This window comes from Helianthus annuus, chromosome 14 (genome assembly GCF_002127325.2).
Source record: "Helianthus annuus cultivar XRQ/B chromosome 14, HanXRQr2.0-SUNRISE, whole genome shotgun sequence".
In the NCBI taxonomy this organism is placed as follows: domain Eukaryota; kingdom Viridiplantae; phylum Streptophyta; class Magnoliopsida; order Asterales; family Asteraceae; genus Helianthus; species Helianthus annuus.
This window is the reverse complement of record NC_035446.2, coordinates 133,254,816-133,278,946: the sequence shown is the minus strand read 5'-3', so window position 1 is coordinate 133,278,946 and position 24,131 is coordinate 133,254,816. Positions and strand designations below refer to the sequence as shown.

Here is a 24,131-nt window from a genome sequence, read left to right as displayed (position 1 = left end):
ATTTTTGGAAGTTGTTTTAACAAATAGTTAATCTAAAACGGACGATATATATTATGTAGGGAGGAAACAAGGTAACGTGTCAGAAAATAAATAGATGAAAGTGGGGGTGTGGACCGGGAATATAAACTTTCGGTCAAACAAAAGACCAGATATGACAGTCAAACAACACACTGTCATGGTCAAGCTGTTTCCCCTTTTTTATATTTTATTTTTATTATTTTGCCCAAAAAGAACTCTAACCCTGACCCACACGACACACCACTTCCAACTTTTGTCATCATATTAATATGGGAAAACCACGTAAATGTTATCGAATGAATTACTACTACATGACCATTTCACTAAATTTTAAAAAAGTTCTATTTTTCTTTTTTACTTTGGTAAAAGTTATACAATAATATAGATATAAAATTTACACAGTGTGATGTGATGTTAAGTTGTCTCTTTATCTATTTGTGATTCAAATGCTAGAACGTGCAACTATTATAAAAGAGTCAATGAGCTAGTGGTGGAGTAGTAAGAAGAAGACCTAGTGTTTCAAGTAACCCAGATTCAATTCCTATCCCCAGCATTTAATTTCTGTGGCACATGGTGATGATGGAGACTAGGCGAGTAGGTGGCTAACCGGGTTAGTATCACCAAGTTAGTATTAAAATCACTTTGCCTGGATTTGAACTCAGGGCCTTCAAAAGAAGCAAAGCTTCTCACCTCTCTCTTAACTACTAGGCCAAAAGATCATTGGTAAATCTTGACACGTGTAAGAAAAGTTATGAATTACTTTTTTTTTTATTTCTACATACTATAATCATGTTTTTAAGATCATTTCACATTTTCATTATGTATTACATGGACACCCGAGGTAATTCGATTGGTTCCATCATATTTGTTCGAGTGTCTATTGTCTAAACTTCTTAATAGGCTTGTTTAGTTATATATTTGTCTTAATGTTAAGACCTATTCTAATAGAACCTTTGAGTTTTGTGTTTGGAAGTCATGCTAGTACTTAATGAATCATCCGCCCATGAGATTATAGCCTAGTGGCGTCTAGTGGATGAGATAAGACTTAACAACCATTTGCTTCTGGGTCCGAGTCCCACAAGGGGTTTTTTCTCAGATTTATTAGGTTTACTCATAAATTGGTATATATGCATTATTGCCTAATGAAGATGGATATGATCGGGTGGTTCTGCTGATGACACGATAATACTCTAGTGGTCCGTCAGTGTTCCAAAATTTTCCATTAAAAAAACACTTAATGAATTATCCATTGATATAAAAATTATTAATTTGGATTGAAGGAAAATATAAAAGATATCGCATATATTTTGTGTGTTTAGTTGCTTGTGAATGAGAATCATTGTTTCAACCAAGAAAAACGGAATAAAATCATTCTGTAATAATAAATTAATATTTCAGTTTAAGATTTGTTTCGATAAAACAATGAATATACCATGAGATATACTTGAAGCATTAGAATTATATATACATAGTGATGTATCTAAAAAACAAATTGATCAAGTTAGTATAGTGGTGTGTTGTTAACCAAGTGGTTGTCCCGTGAGGTAGAAGTGTGGTGATTTTAGAACAAAAGTAAGTGTCAAATATAGAGTGTGAGCATTTGCCGGTCAAAAAAACTTAGCATCATCCTTCGATAGGTTTAATAGATTAGTATCACTCCATTGTGGAATGCACATATAATGAAAGGGAAATGGACTGTATCACCCTAAACTATGCAAAATTGATCAATATTACGCCCAACTTTCAAATTGGCTCCCACCACCCTCTACTCGACAACTTGGTGTCACTGTCACCCCTTCGTTAAATAATCACTAACTCAGTTAGGTTTCTAATCCTACGTGGCAAGAAACTTGTGAGGTGGACAGCCTACATGGCAAGGGAGTTGTGAGGTGGACAACCTTTATCATCTCTGTAAATCACCCAAACGGCCAAACCCATCTTCCTAAATCTTCACCAATGTCACTCTCCTAACCTGATCTTCCCAATTCCCAAATCTCAAATAACTCTCAAAACCCTAACAATAACAACATCTATCCAAACCTTCCTCAAATGGCTCTAGCTTATCTCGGATCAAACAAAACCAACCCCACCCCACCTCACCGAATCGAATACTCCGATCACTGAATCGAATAAAGCGATACAAACAATATCCAAAACTCAACCGTCTTCAACGCCTCAACCACCGTATGTTCTTCTCCGATCACCGGCGGCACCTTCTCCACCACATCCTCCGTCACAATAATCGCCTCAGTTACCGTCTCTTCCGCAACAAGCAACGGTTCCGTTCCGTAACGGTTTTCGCGGTTGCTTCAACATCTAGGGTTTTCAGATCTCTCCAGATTAGGTTTTGGACGGCGAGATAAGCTGGAACGGCGATTGGAGAAGCTAATAATATGAGTAATACAATGCAGAAGATTCGAGAAAGTGTGGTGCCGTGTTCGCCGGTGTCGAAGATTAAGAGGTAAACGGCGATGACAAGATCACCGCCATGGTTTCATCGGCCAAGATCAAATGTGTTGATTTCTACATGTGTTAATTCGATCAATTTCACCTTAAATTGCGGAAAAATGATGCCCGCATGTGTTAATTAGTTAATGTTATTGTTTATGCTTCCGTTGTGAATTTTGTAAGTTTGAATGTATGCGTTTGTTGTAGATGCCTGCTTGCAGTGGTTTTGTGTGTATATGCGTTGTTTTGTGTTTGAGTCCACGTAGGCTGTCCACCTCACAAGTCCCTTGCCAAGTAGGATTAGAAACCTAACTGAGTTAGTGATTATTTAACGAAGGGGTGACAGTCACCAAGTTGTCGAGTAGAGAGTGGTGGGAGCCAATTTGAAAGTTGGGCGTGGTATTGGCCAATTTTGCATAGTTTAGGGTGATAGTCCATTTCCCCTATAATGAATAAAATGAACTAATGATGTTCCTCGTGTGTTGCGCCAGTTATCGATTTGATCCGTTACGTTATTGGACACTCGTTGTATCAACAAAGAGAGAAAAACTAAAAATAAAACTGTGATATGCATTAAAGGATATCGACACTTGTTTTATATTAATCGAAAACTATAGAAACGAATACCAATACCGGTTTCATTACTACTGATAAGATACCGATGTTGTTTGATCGGAGCCAATACCGGATACCATATGACCAATAATAATGTATTGGAAAATTAAAAAGAATACAAGAAACTCATGAATTTTGCGGTAGGTGCGTGATATACATATATTGTAAAAGAAGCTGTTTGTGTGTGAAAGTAATAAAAGTAAAAGGGGCAAAGTGAAAGTTTTTTGTTGAAGCATATTTATCTTGAAGGGTGTTTCGAGATATGCTGGTTCACTTTTTTATGGTCTTGGTTCGTGCGGGCTGGCTAACCCCAGTCCTCGTGCGGCGTTATTGTTCACGACTTGAACCAGCTTCCCACGTGCGGTGTTTGTTATTATTAATTTACCCTTGATTTTAAGTGAAATTAACAAGTTCCATACCCTATGTTAACTGCTAATTTATTTTAAAAATTGTTTTAATGATTTCTCATGACTTTTTATAAATTTCATTAGAACATACTTGTTGATAGATCATATAGAAGGTAAAGGGTCTGTAGTTGATTTTTGTTTTTAAAGATAAACATTGATGTCAGTGGCAGAACTAACTCAAAAAGTTAGGGGTATCTTAATTTTTTTTAGGATCAAGGGTATCCTTTATATAAAAGAAACGAAGTTGAGGGATATTTTTACACTACGGAAATAAAGTTAAGGGGTATTTTTATACTACGAAGACGGGGTTGAGGGGTAGCCCATGCTACCCCTATTACCACTCCAAGTCCGCCTCTGATTGATGCATCACATGTAATCAACCTAAACCTTCATTATTTTTGTTTTTTAATTTATCAAAACTTACATGAAACAGATTCACATAATAGCAAGAATGTTTCGAAATATACAAAAGTCACTCAATTTGTTTTTCTTTAAACGTTAAAATCTTTCAAAGTTATCTGACCTTGATGGACATATATAAATCGTAGTAACTATTTAATGAATAAGTTTTCAAATTAACTTAAGTGGGAGACAATAGTGAAGAAAATAACTTCACTTAGGGTTGTAAATGAACCGAACGAACACGAATAAAACCTTGTTCGTGTTCGTTAAGGAAATAAATATGTTCACAAACGGTTCATGAACAGTAACCGAACGAGATTTTATGTTTGTGTTCGTTAATTAAGGAAATGAACGTCTTCACGAACAATTCACGAACACAAATAAATTCGACGTAAGCTAAAGGTAGATGCCAGAGAGAGCAATCCCGGAACTTGAAGTCCTAATCGTGAAACAGAGATCAATAGTATTCATCGATGTGAATAATGTGAAAGGAAAAGAGAACGGTGCATAAACAAGATGAAAATATGGTTTCCTAGTTTAATTGTTAGGGTAACTAAACAAATAAAAGTTAAAAAATAAAAAAAAATTAGATAAAATATATAGAAGTCCAAAAATCTTTAATTAACAACACAAATAAAGTAACATGAACGAACATAAATGAACGCAATTCAACAAATGTTCATGAATACTTTATCGAACGTTCACGAACGAGACCTCTGTTTATGTTCTTTTATTTAACTAATCGAACGAAAGTTTTTGTTCATGTAATGAACGTAAACAAACTTCCCGTCGAAACGTTCATGAACCGTTCGCTAAACGTTCGATTTGTTTACAGCCCTAACTTCAATAAGTACTTATAAAGATTCATAATTCTTTAATTTAAGTCCAAATAGAAAAATAATCGTTACATTCATAATCAACATTCAAATATTTTCCCCATAGTTGTTCGAAAAAAAATATTTTCCATTTAGTTAACTTAACTATTAAAACATAACATTTTCCCTTTTTTACAAATTTTTAGTAATATTTTCCATTGAATTTTTGTATGATAATATATAAAATTCTTTAAAACCGGAAACATCAAGTCACGCGTGGGAACGTTTACACGTGCAAAGCGGTTTAAATGGCTTATTAACCGGCCCCATTAGTCACCCTTTCCGGTTTCCCAATCTTTTTAAACCAAATAAAAATTCAATATCTTGAATACCCCAAAAGCAGAGTAGACCAATTCCAATCTGGTCTCTTTCAGTTTCATTCATTTTTTATTAATTAGGAAATCCTCTTTTTCATTCTTTTATTTTTCACCCTACTTTAAAAAAGCATATATGGATCTTTATGTGCTCTAATTATTTTCCCATTGACTGTTTGTTCTCCAATTGGGTTCATCATTCAAACCTTTTAAAGCTTGAATACGACGTCAAACACTTTGATTTTATCATTTTTTGTTTCAATGGTCATCAGTCTTTTGACCCAACAAACAAAAAAGAGAAAAATCAGTTAAAGTGAACAACAAGAGTGATTGTGAATGAATTTATTCATGCAATGTGCTCCCATTGAAGCCTGGTGAGTTGGGTTTATTAATTTTTTTTTGTGAAAGTATATTTGCAGTCTTGCACACCAAGTGTTTGACAAAATGCGTCAAAGAAAAGATGGGGTTGATGGGCAGGTTTTAGATCTAGAAACTGCTGTGAAAGATGGGGTTTTGGGTGGGGGAGTTGGGTTTGGTGGTGGGTTTGCTGAGAAACTGGATCTGAATAAGATGATTGAAGAATTGGATCTGCCTGATGTCCCATCTGTGTTCATTTGTCCAATTTCACTTGAACCAATGGAAGACCCTGTTACCCTTTGTACTGGTCAAACGTACGAGCGGTCAAACATCTTGAAATGGTTCAGTTTGGGTCGTTTCACTTGCCCCACTACTATGCAAGAGCTTTGGGATGATTCCGTCACACCAAACAAGACCCTTCATCAGCTGATTCACACATGGTTTTCCCAAAAGTACCTGCAAATGAAGAAGAAATCAGAAGACGTACAAGGCAATGCATCAGAGATTTTGGATACCCTTAAGAAGGTTAAAGGTCAAGCGCGTATTCAATCGTTGAAAGACCTCCGCCGGATTGTAACCAATCATGCTACCGCGAGAAACGCGGTTGTTGATAAAGGAGGGGTGACTCTTTTATCATCCTTATTAGGTCCTTACACATCTCACGCCATTGGTTCCGAAGTGGTTTCGATTCTTGTTAATTTGACGCTCGATTCGGCTTCACGATCGAATCTGATGCAGCCCGCGAAAGTGTCGTTGATTATAGACATGTTAAACGAAGGCTCTATCGAAACAAAGATCAATTGCACCAAATTGATCCAATCATTGACGGAACAAGACGATTGCGAGCAAATCGTTTCCAGCCACAGTTTGTTGGTCGGTTTAATGAGGCTGGTTAGAGATAAACGACACCCGAGTGGACATTTGCCCGGTTTAACGCTGCTTAAATCCGTATGTGCGCATCAACAAGTGAGAGTGTTAATCATTAGCATAGGAGCTGTCCCTCAATTGGTCGAATTACTGCCCGGGATGAATCCCGAATGTTTGGAACTCGCGTTGTTCGTTTTAGAAGCTGTTTCGGCTGTAAAAGAAGGTAAACTAGCATTAAGCAGTTGTTCAAATACCATACCCAATATGGTTAGAATCTTGATGAGGGTATCTGAAAGCTGTACGCAGCTTGCGTTATCGATTCTGTGGTCTATTTGCAAGCTTTCGCCTGAAGAGTATTCGTCGATCGCTGTTGACGTGGGTCTTGCGGCGAAACTTCTGCTCGTGATCCAAAGTGGTTGTGATCCATTGCTGAAACAGAGATCAGCTGAGCTGTTGAAGCTTTGCAGCTTGAATTACACAGATTCAATCTTTATTTCTAAATGCAAGTTAACAAGAACCATAAGGTGAAAAGCCTTGAAGCATGATTGTATATAGTTGGCTTTGTGGATTACCAAGGGTAAAAAAATTTAAAATCACCTTTTTGTTCATTTTTTTTCCTCTTTCAAATATCATTTCAGTTTTCAATTTTGGAATATAAATATATTTCTTTAGTCTACTGTTGTCATGGATAGAGTTCTTGAGCTTTGTGGTGTGCTTGTTTGATTGATGGACTCAAAGTTCAGTGAATAATTGTGGGATGTGTGTGTGTGTGGGGGGGGGGGGGGTCAGTTTATTAGGTGTATTGGGACAATCTGTGGAATGAGCATGGGGGATGAGGGCCATTGTGTTTTTGACCATTTGTATACGAGGATGATAGATTGGACCCATAAAAGACTCCATACATTTAAGCCAATGATGTCTTGGAAATGGAAAGCTAGTTTGATGGAGCCTTCACTTTAAATTGATCATGTTCAAAAGGCTTGATGATTTCTGGGTTACTAGCAATGATCGGTGTTTATCGCTTTAGATTTAGTTCTACATTTTGGGGTTAATGAGCCAAACTGCTTGTGATTTGTTCAAAATTGGCTAACTAAAGGCTCAAACTGCATCGTACTTAAACAAACTCGAGCCTGAAATCGAGTCTAAATTAAAGCTCTTTTAATAAACAAGCTCAAACCCGAGCTTTATATATGAGTTTGATTTAGACCAGTGATACTAAATGAGCCACTAATAAGTTTAATTTAATATAATCATCATAATAATATATAAAATATGTTTTTCTAATGTATATGTTAAAACTACAATTATGTTTATTCTAAGCTAAACTTGATATGGTAAACTTCTGACAGCTGGGTTTGAGCTTTTGATATAAATCTTGAAACGTGTTGAGCTCGAATTCAAGCTCTAAGAGCATTCACATCATATTCATCATTTTCTACCTTATAATTACATTAAAAACTATATTTTCTTTTTTTTATTAAATAAATTTTTTATACTTTTATCATTATTTTTCCTCTCTTCTCCATTTACAACCACTTTTAAAATATATTAAAAAATTATACAAGATAAATACCGTCCCCTCAAATCAAGTCATGCGTTTGCAGTTTGCACTAATATGTTGTCTAATTGATTAATACAAGGGTAATGTAACGCGAATTTCATGACAATCAATCAAATACACAGTATAAGTCGGTTGTATTCCATGAACAATGTTTAGTTACATTTTTTTTCACTTCTTACCGTTATTAAATGTGGATAATTAGAATTATAATGAAATAAAATGCATACACACAAATAATTTTATCTTACCGTTCAAAAAAAAAAAACAAATAATTTCACCAATAACTTACTAGAATAGAAATATAAAAATATGCAATTTGGAAGTCACACTCAGATTAAGACCACACTTGCGAAAGTGAGCCCAGCTTGTCCTCCATTCCTTCAACACTCTACGTGAAATGTCAGTTCCGGAGTTCTTTGATTTACCAACGACCCTCATCTATCATCTTATTTATTTAAATTTTATTATAGTTATATAATGTAATATATGTTAATTAGAACGGGCAGAAGTCCCCACGCTCCACTGCGAGCTTTCGATAAGCATCGGTTCGGTTTATTACACTATCGGTACGGTTCCAGTACTTAGTATAGCTTTGGCTATAGCTTACTTTACCAAAAAAATACTTTATTGTGATACATCGAGAAAATCATAAAAACAAATATTCTCGGTTGTGGCATGCTTGTGTCGGTGGTTAAAATCGTTCTTATAGACCAATAATTTTACTAATATATATGGTACAAACAATTTGGTATCAACTGAGAAAAGTTGTAAAAGTTGTAATTAATTGATGAGAAAATAAATACTTTTATTTAACATGTATATAACAATATAAAAATCAAATATGTTTAGTTTTAAAAAATCACTATAAAACGCAACATAAAAAACTAATGGACAATGTGTAGACACTACCTAAAGTTTACCATTCCTCACTACACTCAAGCTTTAATTGTTGACAAACTCTAGAGGGTAAAAAAAGCTCCATAAGAAACCTAACGGACCATATGTGTAGAAACCATCTAAAGTTTACTGTTTCTCAATTCTCCATATGTTATGGATTATATAGATTTTTTTATGGTAATGTCCAAGATTTTATTCCAATCACCTGGGCAAATTACATAAGGATAACAGGTAGACGAGCAACAAACTGCGCCGCCATCCCCTTCTAGAATTGAAAAACAATGTATGCAAGGTATATATATTTACTGATTTAACTTCTTGTTATTCATCGCTATTCCCACATTGTACTTTTTGATGTTTAATTGGGTTAATCATGCCATGAGGATCTTGTTAAAGCAATAAAACCCATATAAAGACTTAAATGATCAAGCCATCTAGGCTGGCTGGATTTGGGCCTTGGCCCCTTGCTCTGCTGGGCCCAGATAGAAAACAGACAAAACAGGTTTTGGCAAAGATATACTTTCTTTTTTATCAAACTTGTAGGAAAAACGCATTGGGTTACATGATAAGTTGATAATTGATATTGAATTTTTATGTGATATTTTGAATCTGAAGGGTTACATGCAAAATATGAATTTATTAAAAAAGCTTATTTAATAATAATAATCATGCAAATGTTTTGTTAGGCTAGTTTTATATGCATGTAATTTGTGAATATTAAATAGATAAGAACTTTGTGAATATTAAAGCCTTTGTTGGTGGGAAGGGTTCAAGACATCAATGAGTGGTTTAGGAATTCATAGTAAGTAGTTATCATGGTTAACTATTCTAAGATATGCACATATATACAAATCTATCACTATTGTCCGAACATATATGAAGTAAACTTCTCATGAAGACCATGAAATTCACTAGCCGAGGTTTCCCAAAAATCTTTTAAAACTATGTAACCTAGTAAACTATATCACAAGCCCCAACACACAATAGGTATAAAAAAGTGCAAATAAGTGAATGTGGGAAAAATTGTGGGTTAGGTCGGATTGGCACCAGTATGGGTCAAACCGGTTTTTCATGTGGTACCGGGCCGGGTTAGAAACCGGTTTGGAAAACCAAAATAGCTTTTTTTGTACACCTTTATCAGTGCTTAGGAGGCTTTAGATTATACCAACATGTTATTTTGTGGTTGTTTATTTTTAGGCTACATTTATTGGGAACAAAAGTGTAAAGTGTTCCAATGTAATCTCTAAATTGCATTAAGCGGGTATGGGTGTTTATATTGCTAACAGGTTTACAACTTGAGGCATGTAGTGGTAAACAAGAAAGCATAAGTGCATAGTGTCATGAAGATGATCGTTTTTCACTAACCAATTAAATCTATTTAATTAGAGATTAAAACTATATTGATTATCTTATTTATTACAAGATTAATGGTTTTAGTTATGACAAAGATTAATATCTTGTTTATTACTAGTTTTAATGTGATTAAAACTGTGTGTGTATATATATGAACTTGGTGGTTCATACTAATATATAGAAGTGCATGGTACTCTCTTTAGTCTCTAAATTACCCTCAAGTAGAAACAACTTCAGTTTGTCAAACACATCTTCAACCAAAACCATCATATTTTTAGTATGTTCTTTGTTGGAGTCAAGAGTCAAGACACAAGGTTGAAGTCTCAACATGGTAAAGACTCGAGTCCAGGATGCTTCTAAATATATGGTGGAGCATCTGGTGGAACACCTAGTAGAGACACAACTTGAATCGTTTTCGTTATATAAAATTGCATTTTATATTCATTTTATTATTTTGTTGTAACCGATATTCTACTATAATTTTTCTTACGAATAACGAGGGTATCGCTATTATTTATTTTGTTATTATTTTAATAAAATTGTGACGAATAACGAGAGTATCCCGATGTGGTGAATTTTGCAAGAAGCCCATTTGGAGATTTCGTTGGCGGTTCAAAAAAAAAAAAGTTAAACTATTAAATGATCAAGAACAACTAGAATAAGCAATTTAGAAACAATAAAACTCAAGCGCGATTGACAAAGATTATCTTCCACCATTCTCAGTCTTACAATTTTCTCTGACATATACCACATAAATATCTAAGTATCGCTATACTATCTAATCTAAAGGATACGTAGTGTAATACAGCAACCTGATTATGGTTGATGTATGGCTTATACGTAAACTAGAAATCAAACACCATTCTATGAGCGCTTAATATGATACAATATTTGAAATAATTTATAACTTTTTCCACACAATTATTGCTACTACATAGATCTTTTCAGCTCTTCATCACTCCATGCATTTCTAAAAAAGTCTCAGTAACCTAATGTGCCTGAAAACCAAAAACAAAAAAGCACACTTGAGCATATGAAACTTGAAAAACACCTATAAAAGATATAAATTTGTAAGCCCTTACAGCAAAACGTGTAAACATATATAGGTTTACGTATAACAGACACTCCCTAGAGCAACATATAACAAGCATATTCCCTAGAGCAAGACATAATTGTTCTATAAAAATATAATACACTCCTTAGAGTAACACATAAAAGCTTACAGAAGAGTAACACGTAATAGACACTTGGTAGAGCAACGTATATATAACACTATGTTAGAACCCCGTGTACTACACGGGTTAAATAAATGTAATTTTATATATTAAATAATAAAAAGTTATATCTTAATGAACCTCGTATATTGTACGGGTTAAATAAATGTAATTTTATATATCAAATAATAAAAAATAGTTATATCTTTAAAAACCATGTGTATTACACAGATTAAATAAATGTAATTTTGTATACTAAATACTAAAAACATCGTATCTTTAAAAAACTCGTGTATAATCGGGTTGAATAAATCTACCAAATAATAAAAATATTACATTCTTAAAAACCCCGTATATTACACGTGTTGAATAGATCTAAAAAACAGTTATATCTTTAAAAACCATGTGTATTACACATATTAAATAAATGTAATTTTGTATATTAAATACTAAAAACGTCGTATCTTTAAAAAACCTGTGTATAGTCGGGTTGAAAAATCTACCAAATAATAAAAAAAATTGTATCCTTAAAAACCCTGTGTATTACACGTGTTGAATAAATCTAATTTTACATAGCAAATGATAAAAAAATTATATCTTTAAAAACTTCGTGTATTACACGTGTTATATAAATGTAACTTTGTATAAATAATAAAAAAAGTTATATATTTAAAAACCCCGGGTTTTACACGAGTTGAATAAATATAATTTTATATACCAAATAATAAAAAAGTTATATTTTTATTAAATTAGGATAACATTTAATATTAATTTATTATTTATATATTTAATATAAGATAAGTAGGAAAGATAGGTATTTGTTTTAAAAAATATATTAAATTAACAATTTAGATTTGAGGATAATATTTTATTAAAGCATGATAAGATTTAAAATTAATTTATTATTTATGTATTTATTTAGTTAATATAAAATAAGTATAATTTTGAGGATACCTTCCATGAATGACACATGTTTAAAACTTGGTTTCTTTTATTATAGTAGATAGATAGATGTGGTGCTCATGAGTTCATTGCCTTAAGTCCCTACCCAAGCTATCAAGTTAGTGGTTGAGATCATCGTAATATTTCTTGAAAGCACAATTCTACCTATAAATTCATGTTAACGTAAAGATGTCAACAGGTATCATACTTACCTAAACGAAGAGATCGGATTCATTACTCTCTCAGTGTATGAATCAATGAATGAAATAATTGAAAGAATTAGTGCCAGGTAGCTGCCTACATTTTCTAATTGGTCTAGCTAAATTACGATTTTGCCCTGTTTAAATTTACAGTTTTTTTTATTTGTTTTGTTTTTTTTTTCATCGAGCCAAATTACAATTTTGCCCTCAGTTGAAGTTTACAGTTTTGCCATCATTTTTGTTTTTTTCTGTCAAATTACGATTTTGCACACAGTGTAAAATGACAGTAATGCCATCGTTTAAGTTTTTTTTTTTCAATTTATATATACTACAATCACTATGAGGGGGAATGGTGCCAGGCGCCTGGCACGTCCCCATTGGTCCAACCAAATTACGATTTTTCCGTGTTTAAATTCGCAGTTTTACCATTAGTTTTGTTTTTTTATTTCAGCAAATTAAGATTTTACCCTCAGTTGAAATTTACAGTTTTGCCATCGTTTTTTTTTTTGTCAAATTGCGATTTTACCCCAAGTGAAAATTACAGTCATGCTCTCGTTTTTTTTTTTTTTTACAAAACAATGGTAATGTTTTGTTTTAATAGGTTGAGTCGGTGTAATTTTCATTCGTGCTAGGCACACGCTCATTTGTCCTGAAAAACTATAATTTTGCCTCCAGTTTAAAATTATAGTCTTTCCATCGTTTTAGTTTTTTATAGCAAAAGTATGGTAGTGTTTTGTTTTAAATTTTTGACTCGATGTATTTTTTTAAATCATGTTATGAGTAACATGTATAACTAATTGAAATATAGACATACATGTTATGAGATGAGAGAGAAATATTCAGATTTGTGCACCGCAACGCATCAGGGCAAAACCTAGTTATCCACAAGAGGAAGGTGAAGTCATTTGTCACATAAAACGAAGTTTGTAAGTCCTTTGAGGTGTATTTATGAATTATAGCAAGAAGTGCCAAGAACCATGTGAAAGTCTAAATATCGATATTGTCATTACAATACTGTTTCATTTCATGATAATTCTAGTATCATATACGACAAAAATATCATTTAAATGTCCACAACAAACGACAAACGCATTATCATCACTATTATTCATGGTGATGAATAAAAAAGAAGCTTATCCACCACTTTTAATATTGTCGTGTACATATTCATCGATCTTAGCAATCTATCCTTTAACCCTTATCGATTTTAGCATGTTATCTTTTCCACATGATTGCAATACAAACCCTATGTCACGAACCATCGAACACCACCGTGTTCTATGGATCTAAACACGATCAACAAATGTTTAAATCCCATCACAAAAAGAAAAAAAACCATTCTTCTTCTCGGAGCCTTAGGCTTTACAACTTACGGCGCTTACAAACTTTACAATTCTCCATCCATCGTTAACAACCGAAAGAAAGCATTAAAGGTCTTAACGGCGTTAGCTTCCGTCATCGAATTCTTCGGCGAATCGGCCGAAACGTTAACCGTTATCTCTAACGACCTGAAAAGCTTTATCCAATCAGATTCTGATCAAATCCCATGTAGTTTGAAGCAAGTGTTCAAGATTACAAACTCTGATGAGTTTGTTGAGTCTGTTATTACGGTTACAACGGCTTTAACGGTTGGGATATCACGTGGGTATCATGTTGGGCCTGAAAAAGCCCATTTAGGCCCAAGTTTTGCAGACAAGGCTTTGGATAAGTTGTTTTCACCAGCTGGTACTGGTTTTGCTGCTGTTGTTGTTGGTAGTTTTTCAAGGAATATGGTTATGGGGTTATATACTGTTAATAATGCTGATAGGGGGGTTGGTACCGGGTCGGGTGACCCGGGTTTGAGATGGGTTGATGTGGTGTGTGATGATAAGTTTAGGAAGTTGATTGGGGATTGTATACAACAGTTTGTGACCACTATGGTGAGTGTTTATCTTGATAAAACAATGGATATAAATACTTATGATGAGATTTTAGCAAGTTTGACGGACCCGAAACATGAAGAACAAGTTAGAAGTTTGATGAGTTTGATTTGCAATGGGGCTGTTGAGACATTTGTCAGGACTTCACATCAAGTTTTGACAAATTCAAATTCAAATTCAAATGCAACTTCTTCATATTTAATCAGGCAAAGTTCGTCTACTATTAGTAAGGTTTTCGAGAGGAAAGAACTCGTGTTGAGTAAACTGAAGACGAACGCTGTTCTTGGTTTAACAAGAAGGGTGACACTTGCAACTGTCAAGTCTTTTTTGGGATTTATGTTAAGTAGTGTATCCGAGGGTATGAAAACAAGGTTTCTTGAAGCTTACAGGTATCTAAATGCAAAATCTTTGGTTGTTATGACCGTATGGATATCGATGTATTTGCACATGATTAGCGGACCCACTACTAGAAAAGTGGTCATTTTGCTACGAAAATTTCCTACGCAAAAAAATGCGTCACAAATTCTGACACATTTACTACGCATTTCCTACGGAAAGAAGACCTTGATTTTTTTTGGGTAATTTGTGACACAATAGTGACAAATATACTAATTCTAAGTATTGTGTCAGAAATGCGTAGCAACTTGCTACGCATTTCCGACGGAACCATTATTTATTTGTTGGAATTAGATTTATATGTTAAATTCATTTAAATATTAATTGTTGCGTCAGAAATGCGTAGCAACTTGCTACGCATTTATGACGAATTATTTATTATTATACTTAGATTATATTTTAATGTTTAATCAGCATTATTATTAATTATTGCGTAGAAAATGTGTAGCAACTTGTTACGCATTTGTGATGGAAAATTTATTGTGTAGGAAATGTGTAGCAATTTGCTACGCATTTGTGATGGAAAATTTATTACCATATTGTGTAGGAAATGTGTAGCAACTTGTTACGCATTTGTGATGTAAAATTTATTGTGTAGGAAATGTGTAGCAACTAGCTACGCATTTGTGATGGAAAATTTATTATGTAGGAAATGTGTAGCAACTTGCTACACATTTGTGATGGAAAATTATTTGTTTAAATTACACTTCATGATGGTTCCGGTTTTGTATCGGCTCGGGTCACAGTTCGGTTCATGTCAGATTTAACGCGGGTCAGTCTGTGTATACCCGTGTTATACATATGTATTGTTAACCTGGTCAATATCAAGCTTCTTCAACTCAGCCGGTCAAAGACGACATCGAATTATATATATTATTATTTCACATCTACTTTTAACATAAAAAATTAAAATCCATCATACACCGCACTGCACATACAAAATTCCGTCATTCAGATAAATTAAAAAAAATACCGATAATCAAACGTAATGGTTGAATTGAAAAAAGAGATACCACATACAAAAATAATAATATATATAATTCGATGTAGCAACATACCCAACCATTGCATATACTAAAAATCGATACCATAGACTAAAAATCGTTGAATTAAAAAAATCAGAAACGTAAATTTGCATAATAATTGAAATAGAATTCGATATCATTGAAATCGAATTCGATATCATTGAAATCTTATTCCATACCAAATACTAATTCGACATCATCGCACGTAACATTGGTACGTCATTACATTAAAACGAGTAAAAATTTAATTTACATAAAACTATATAGCTAGTAGATTTTATCTAAAAAATCTATTAAAAAAAATACTGGTGTAACTAGTAGATTTTATGTTAAATAAGAAATTTAATAAAATATGAAAATAAAAAAAATAAATAGATTTTATGTTAATTATGAGATATAATAAAAAGATGAAAATAAAAAAATAAATAGATTTTTAAACGAGATTTTTAAAGATAGATTATTTATTCAACCCGTGTATTACACGGGGTTCTAACCTAGTATATTTTATAAAAAAAAATAAACAGAATTGAGGCATGTGGTAAATAAATATAAACATTCAAAATTTATGAAAATTAATTAGCAAATAATCAAATAAGTAAATACTTTTAAAAATAAAAAACAAAGTGATCCAATCAAAACCTTACTTTCCCATCACACGGATCATGATCGTACGGTATTCTATGCTCTTAGCCACTTCATCCAATGGATGAAAACACATCTCTAGAAACACACAATCTTATACCCATGTATACAAACATCACTGTGAAGTTAAAATTAAAAATCAATTTTATCCATGGAAAGGGGAGCAAGGGAGAAGAAATCACAGAACTTAAAATTCAAAATCCATTTATACAAAAAATACCGAACTACCGCCACACAACCCCAAACTCTCTCGTTCTTACCGGCACCGGCCGTTTTTCTTTTCGTCGGAGATGAGGATGATGGGGATGTTCTGCAGTTGAAGATAATTATGATGATGACGATGTTATGGTGTCGATGGTGGTGGTTCGGGTGACGACGGCTGCGGTGGAGCCGGCCGGAGCCACATCGGAGAACTGCGGGCGGTGGACGGAGGACGGCGGTGGCGGCTTCAAGTAACAAGTCGATTCATACGGCGGTGGCAACTAAACAAAGAGGGAGAGAGTGACCAAGGGACTGGACAGTAGCATGAACGTTGTAACCATGGTCAAGCAAGAGCATAACGAGCCATGAAGCTATGTACCCAGAAGCTCCTGTAACGCAAACCACCTTTCCTTCTGCACTCATGTGTCCCAAACTTGGGAGTTTGTGGATAAGTTGTTGGTGGTGGACTTCAGTAGCAGGGAATATCAAACCATTTGATAGTAAAAATACAAGAAAATTTTGTAATGTTATATTAAACCATTTGATAATAAAAATACAAGAAAATTTTGTAATGATATGATATATTGACTTTTAGTATAATTTTTATGGGTTTTTCTAAAAGGATATGATTTATAACATAACATAAATTTACTAATATTTATAACAAAATACGTGAAATTGATATTCATTCTTTAATATTATAGGCATAAAACACTACTAGAAAAATTAAAATTTTTGACACCATTTTCCGTAGGAAATGCGTCACAACTTGCGATTTTCTACGAATTTGTGACGAAATGCGTATGTAGGAAAACCACTCGTAGGAAACTGGTTTCTTACGCATTTTCTACGCATTTTCCTACCCATTTCTGACAGAAAAGGGCTGTCACAAATTGCTACACATTTTCTACGCATTTTTCCTACCCATTTAACGGAAGAAAAGGTGTAGGAAAATGCGTAGAAAATGTGTAGCAATTTGTGACAGCTCTTTTCTGTCAGAAATGGGTAGGAAAATGCGTAGAAAATGCGTAAGAAACCAGTTTCCTACGAGTGGTTTTCCTACATACGCATTTCGTCACAAATTCGTAGAAAATCGCAAGTTGTGACGCATTTCCTACGGAAAATGGTGTCAAAAATTTTAATTTTTCTAGTAGTGACCATGGAGTTTGATGCAAGTCTAGCATAAAGTTTAGTTTTTGTGTTTGATCATGTAAATATATGTTGTTTTCATTATTAAAGAATCGCGAAATAACAAAATACATAAATAAAGATAGAATCTATTTCATGGGTTTTTGTTTTGCGTATAGATATAATCTAAATGTGCTACTAGCGTTCTTCGCATCAAGCACTCATCTTGATCAACCCCTTGGCACCCTTGTTCGATCTCCTCAGCAGTTTCTACAACACCCTACAAAGAAAGTTACAATATTTTGAGATCTTGTAAAAAAATTAAAGAAACTAAAAACTAGTGTTACCTTATTTTGATGTTTTGTGATGGTGTCGGTGAGTGGGCGGGCGGCATAAGACGGTTTTGAGCAAAGGAGAAGGGCTAGAATGAGGAAGAGGGTGGCGGGTCTAGACATGGTGGTTGTTATATCTTAAGGTGGTACATGGAGAGATGCATGAACATATGAATTTATAGAAAGCAACAAGTTTGGTGTGAATGGTAGACTTTAGGATGCAAATATTATTATAATAAAGTAAACACGAATCTAGAATCATTAAATGTTGTTAAAAGATGGGTGTGAAATGATTTGATTAAAGGGATGGAATATGACCTGCAGGTCAGCCAAAAAGTTGGCTTGTAGACAAATTAACTAACATGATGAAGATGTCCACCCGTGAAGGCTGTGATCACCCGTGGTGTTCTGATCATGGTCAACTCAATGGCATGTTTTAATTAAAGTGCACTAGTGGTTGGTTGTTATAAGAAATTCATTCAAGATTCGATGGTTGTGGCATTTTGTCAAATACTTGGAGTTGGTGTGCATCTAATTTCAACATATTTTGTGTAGTCATCAGCTAGATTTTGGGTCTAGATTTAATCGTGTTTATATAGAAAAACGTTTAAAAAAATCCAATTCAGTTATTCACACCTTCGAACCCATGTTAAAAGCGCGTTGGCCTTGTTTTTTACCTGTCGGCTGCCAAAGGGAATGTGCAAGTTGGAGGTTTGTGGATGATAAAATATGTTTTAAGCGAATATATTCTGTATTGCTATTAATTTAATAAAAGATATTTGTATCTAGTGGTAATGCTTTTAATCTCTTTTAGGAACATTGACAAGTTCTATGATTTTTTATTAGTAGTCATTAAAGAATACTATGGTCTTTCGAAAACAAAGATGATGTAAATTTTTTTTGGTTAGTTTTTATAGGTTATGTAATTTATCTATTTGAAAGTTTCTAGGTGGCTTATGTTCTACTAGAACCACTTTTTGTCGCCTTGGAATCATTTTTCGCATTATGGATGTCGTCACATCTCTTGCAACAACAAATTTCTAGAACTGAGAGTCCACGTCAATCGAATTTAGGATTTTGCTTACATATGCTTTAGAGGGAATTTACTAACTTACAATCTATATATATAATAAATGAATAAGGTTTAGGACACGTGTCGCGTTGTGGTGTAACCTCACTAGATTTTTGGCGGGAAAACATGGGAAAGCTTATATTCTTACACGGGATCCGAATGGCAACAACCATACCCGCAATTTTGACCCGGCTATATAAATGTTCTAAAAACCTAAATCCGTCATTCTTTCTCCCAGTCGATCCATCTTTCTAAGCGTGCTTAGGGTTTTTCAATTCTTTTCCTCCATTTTCAATCGTAGCCGCCTGTCCTTCGTCTGTAAATCTTCGATCTTTCGATGCCGCTCCACAATTAGGGTTTCTTCTTCTTCAATGTCTCTGTTGATCCTCCATCTCTGTGTGTCCTTATTTTCATTATAAAGGTTAGATTTCAACAATCAATCAATCATCATTCTTGATTTTCGAAGGTTTTCTGACTATTGTTCTCTTTGTTTTGTATATCTTATAGTTTTCGATGGATTATCCGTATTGCTATCAGTTCAATCTTAATAGGTATGTTATTCAATCTCATCTAAGTTGACTTTTCTTTTAATCAGTGGTCAAAACCTTTCGTATGATGAATTTGTTCAGATCTGTGTTGAAGGATGTGCGAACAGAGATCTAGGGTTAGATCTGGCAAAAGTTTTGGATGATTTTGGATCTGTTATTGTGTTAGGAGTTTTCTTTTCAATGTATGAATCTGGTTCGTCAATCAAAGGGGTATACTTCTTATTTGGGAAGATAATTGATTATCTCGCAGTCAATCAAGGTATGTTTATGTGTAGTTTTTTTTTTCTTTTTGACTTTGCCTTTATTCCATCCATCGATTTCCTGGTATTTGGTAATTTCAGATCAAAGATGGAAAGAAACTTCAGCGAAACAGAGTAATGGTTCCTCAAGCCCTTAAAATTTTTCAATCAGGTTCGTATTTGGGGTTTATTTTCAAAAACTGCTGACTATTGTTTCCAGTTTATATCTTATTCGATGCGTTCTATTGGTATATCAGTGTGATTTTACTTTCGGAATAGATGAAAAGTTTAATGTTAGAGAATTTACTTTGAAGTGGAAAACATATTTGATGAGGCATTTTGTTTATTTTTTAAGCTATTGAATGTTCTTATGTTAAATTGATACTGAAACTACTGTTGTTTGAATCTATTTCTGTGACTTGATGGAATAAGCTAACTTTGCTAGCATTTCCTTGGTTGATGACAAATTATGATAAATAATTAATAAATTGATGCTTTATTTTATAACTCTTTGTTTTCAATTTTACATATTTTGGTGCAAATGTGGTGATGCTTTCAAAGGAGAAATCATTTTCGAAATTGGTTTTTTGTTTCTAACTCTTAGACATGTTTCGCTTTTATAATTTTAATTAAGTTCTAAAAATGGAATTGATGTTGACCGAAACATCAAAACAATTGTTTGATATTGGAAGAAGCTGGTTTGAAGAAGAAAAAATGATAGATCTGTGTGATTCCGACATTTTACAAAGTAATAGTCGTTTATGCAGTACAGTTATAATTGTAAGTTTTAAACTTGTAGGTGGAATTGTAGGGAATGCTAGATCAAATGGAGTAAAAGTATGGATTTGTCATAGACGGTTCGACTTCTACATCAAAACGGATCTATTTGTTCTGGATGGGTTCGGGTTGTCAGGGAAGATGGGTCGGGGGTTAATGCAGTTGAAGTTTCTTAGCAAGTTGTCGCTGGCAAGTTAAAGGCCTTGTATAGTTTTGATTTGATTGTAAACCAGTTAAATGGAAGCATTCCTTTTGAAGTAGGAGGAGAAACTTCTCGTATTATCACATTACTCTCTTTCTGGCAACATTCCAAGTTTAGTTGCAACATGTTTTAAAATCTGTTATGTTATTTTTGATCTAATCTATATGCTTTTTTGCAGGATATTATCTAGAAACAGTCTTTCCGGTCAAGTTCATGTAGCAATGGTGAAACTTGCTGATCTGAATATGTAGATTTGTCTCTTAACAAACTCACCGGAACTACCAAAGCCATTAGCAAACCTTGCCCATCTTGTAGCTGGCAATTCAACCTTTTACGGTGCTGCAGTGAACAGAAGTTGTCCAGCTGTGTTTTCTAAACCGGTAGTACTCAACCCAACTCAACCGGTTCAGACGTTAACTTGGTCCCTCAGACTCTTGATAACAAGCAAACAATTCTTAGCATTTCGGCTTTCGTTGCATTTGGTGCAGCTGCTGTGATTGTTATAGAAAGATTTTTCTTCACGGTTCTCAATATTAAAGTCTGGTTTACCACGTACAGGTCAACAGCCAGAGTCCCTTTAGCCAGAGTCTCTTTATCTGGTGGTGGTTTCAGCAGCTCCCCTAGCACAGACACAAATTCTGGCAAGCAGCAAGCTGGTAGTGTTTTCTGGCGAACCCGACTTCATTTGTCACACCCCCAAAATCCCACACACGGAGTACCACCGCTTGGAGGCGTGACTGACCAGGGTCAAGCCATCAATCATATCAAACATAGCATTTAATAATAAAAGTAATTAACGTAATTCATCATGACATGATTGATGTTTCAAAACCAAACATCGGTTAAATAGCGGAAGCATAGTATGTAATCTCAAAGTAGTTATAAGTTCAAATAAAGTTCACGATCCGAATCCCACAACGACCTGCTCCTCCCTGTGCAAGCTCCAAAATGTACCTAAGGTCCTGCAAGGCATGCAGCAAATAATCAACAAACTAGTTGAGCGAGTTCACAGAAAGTAAGTTCATAACATAGTGCATAAGCATAGCTAGTGGGGGGCTTCCCATACTAGTGTGTACTAAAGGTGGGGGCTTCCCAAACCTTGTGTTTATATTACTGGTGGGGGCTTCCCACGTTTATCCTTACTAATGAGGGCTTCTCATTAGTGGTACTTACTAGACTAACTTCCGACCATGTGTTCTTCTTTACCGAGAACAGGAATACGTACTGGGTCACGTAGGCTTTACGTGACGTGCCCTTCCCCGAGGACAGTGGTACGCGTGGGGGCTACGTAGGCTTTACGCAGCGTGTCCTTCCGACCCGGAAGACAGTAGAAGGTATTGGGTTACGTAGGCTTTACGTAACGTGTCCTCCCGACCCGGGAGACAAATGGCAATTACTGGGTTACGTAGGCTTTACGTAACGTGTCCTGACTACCCTGAGGACGATGGTCTATAGTCTAGTGAATGCGTAAGTACGAGTAACTCTTTCAATATCAACATATCCAACCCAATTCCCAACCCGGGAATCCCATGCCTTGGCTGTGTGAACTCACCTTGGTTTGCTCGGCAGATACACAAAGAGTACAGGTAGCAAGTAAATGGTCAACCACGTCCTATCACGGTTTGTATACAAGTCAGGTCTTGACCTCAAATTATGCACGTATAAGTCATGGTATACATTCATGCACGTAAACAGCCAACATGTCATAAATACCACTTGTGTGATTCAAATATCTAAGCCCAAATGATAAACAGCCCAAATAACATATCGGCCCAACCAATGAGTAGTCCAATTACATAACAGTCATAAGTCCAAATCATTTGGCCCAAACGATTGGGCCCGTGACAGTGAAAGCCCAAAACAGTGTTCGTGCAAAGGTGGTCTCGAGTCGCAACCAGCGATCTCGAGTCGCAACCGGGTTATGAGTCGCAACAGCTGGTTACGAGTCGCAACAGGTGGTCTCGGTTCGTCATGGTCCGGTTACGAGTCGCAACGGGACTCGCAACCATGGTTTCGGCTTGTGTTGCTGGGTGTGAGGTTCCGAGTCGCAACGGGACTCGCAAACTCGGTCTCGAGTCGAGACTGTGAGGTTTCGACTCGCAATCTGAGTCGCAACCGTGTGTGTAACTGGTTTCCATAATTCCTGTAACAATCATTCCGTGATTCTAGCAAACAACTTAGGCAGTTTCGGAAATCAGATCAAACAATGTTTATTCAGCATTCAATCATATTCATAACACCTTCAAATCATCATCATTTAGCATGTTCATAACAGCATCAAAACAAATAATCGGATTATCAAACAACCCTAAGCCGAATCATAATCATATCATTATACTAGCATGCACCCCAATTCTTTAATCACAGCCGGTTATCAAACAACATCCGGACCAATTCAATTCAATAATCATGCAGCCGGTTCACAATCATTAATAACTATTATCATAAACAACATGTTAACAAGAATCCTTCGGGTAACAAGCAATCATCAACATACAAACAACCCGATAATCCATAATCAAAGCATCATTTAACAAGCAATCTACTAGCAAACACTAACCGGATTACGAGTAGTAAGGATGATCCGAGTAGAGGTGTTCTTGCCGTCGGTTCCAAGCACACGAGAGAAGGAGAGGAAATCGCCTAGGGTTTGTGTGTGTGTGGTGTTTTTGCAAAACCATCAAAATCAAACCCTCACATGTGGTTTTGTGTTTGCGAGTGGGGAGTGGGCCGAGCCCACTCGGCTGCCTAATGGATCCGTGAACAAGGTGTGGCCCAAAGGGCTTGTGTGACCGGTTATAATGTGCAATCGGGTTTTAGTGTGTGGTTTGGGCTCGAGCAACACATGACATACATACACACATAATGCACATAAACAAGCATTCATTTAAAACCATATAATTCAGTTCTCATAAGCACGTAACATTACATCAAAGCAAGTCTAAAGTTCGAGTTGTCACATTATCCCCAACTAATTGGAAATTTCGTCCCGAAATTTGGTATGCACTCACTGAGGAAGCTAGGTAAAACTGTATTGTTCACTGATTTTCCTGGGGTGTCACATCCTCCCCCCGTTGATCTGGAATTTCGTCCCGAAATTCCGAAGTGGTAGCTTCAGCCTCAGCAGTGGTTGTACTGTTCGCGAACAATTGAGGGTACTTTTCTGTCATCCTGTCTTCG

General features: G+C 35.1%; 2 protein-coding genes and 1 long non-coding RNA gene across 3 annotated transcripts; all 3 read left to right on the top strand.

Moving 5' to 3' along the window:
• Positions 1 to 5,096: 5,096 nt before the first annotated feature.
• Positions 5,097 to 6,977, top strand: LOC110909333 (U-box domain-containing protein 30). Its single transcript, XM_022154361.2, has one exon. It carries the CDS (start codon positions 5,524 to 5,526, stop codon positions 6,829 to 6,831), a length of 1,308 nt encoding a protein of 435 aa, XP_022010053.1. The 5' UTR covers positions 5,097 to 5,523; the 3' UTR covers positions 6,832 to 6,977.
• A 6,575-nt stretch (positions 6,978 to 13,552) lies between these two features.
• LOC110909334 (protein PHLOEM PROTEIN 2-LIKE A10-like) lies at positions 13,553 to 17,944 on the top strand. Its single transcript, XM_022154362.2, has 2 exons — positions 13,553 to 14,849; positions 17,812 to 17,944. Exons 1-2 carry the CDS (start codon positions 13,751 to 13,753, stop codon positions 17,832 to 17,834), a joined length of 1,122 nt encoding a protein of 373 aa, XP_022010054.1. The 5' UTR covers positions 13,553 to 13,750; the 3' UTR covers positions 17,835 to 17,944.
• A 1,481-nt stretch (positions 17,945 to 19,425) lies between these two features.
• On the top strand, positions 19,426 to 20,014 carry LOC118486668. The gene is made up of 3 exons (XR_004879387.1): positions 19,426 to 19,606; positions 19,693 to 19,736; positions 19,815 to 20,014. It is a non-coding gene; the product is annotated as an uncharacterized LOC118486668 (long non-coding RNA).
• The last annotated feature ends 4,117 nt before the right edge of the window (positions 20,015 to 24,131 follow it).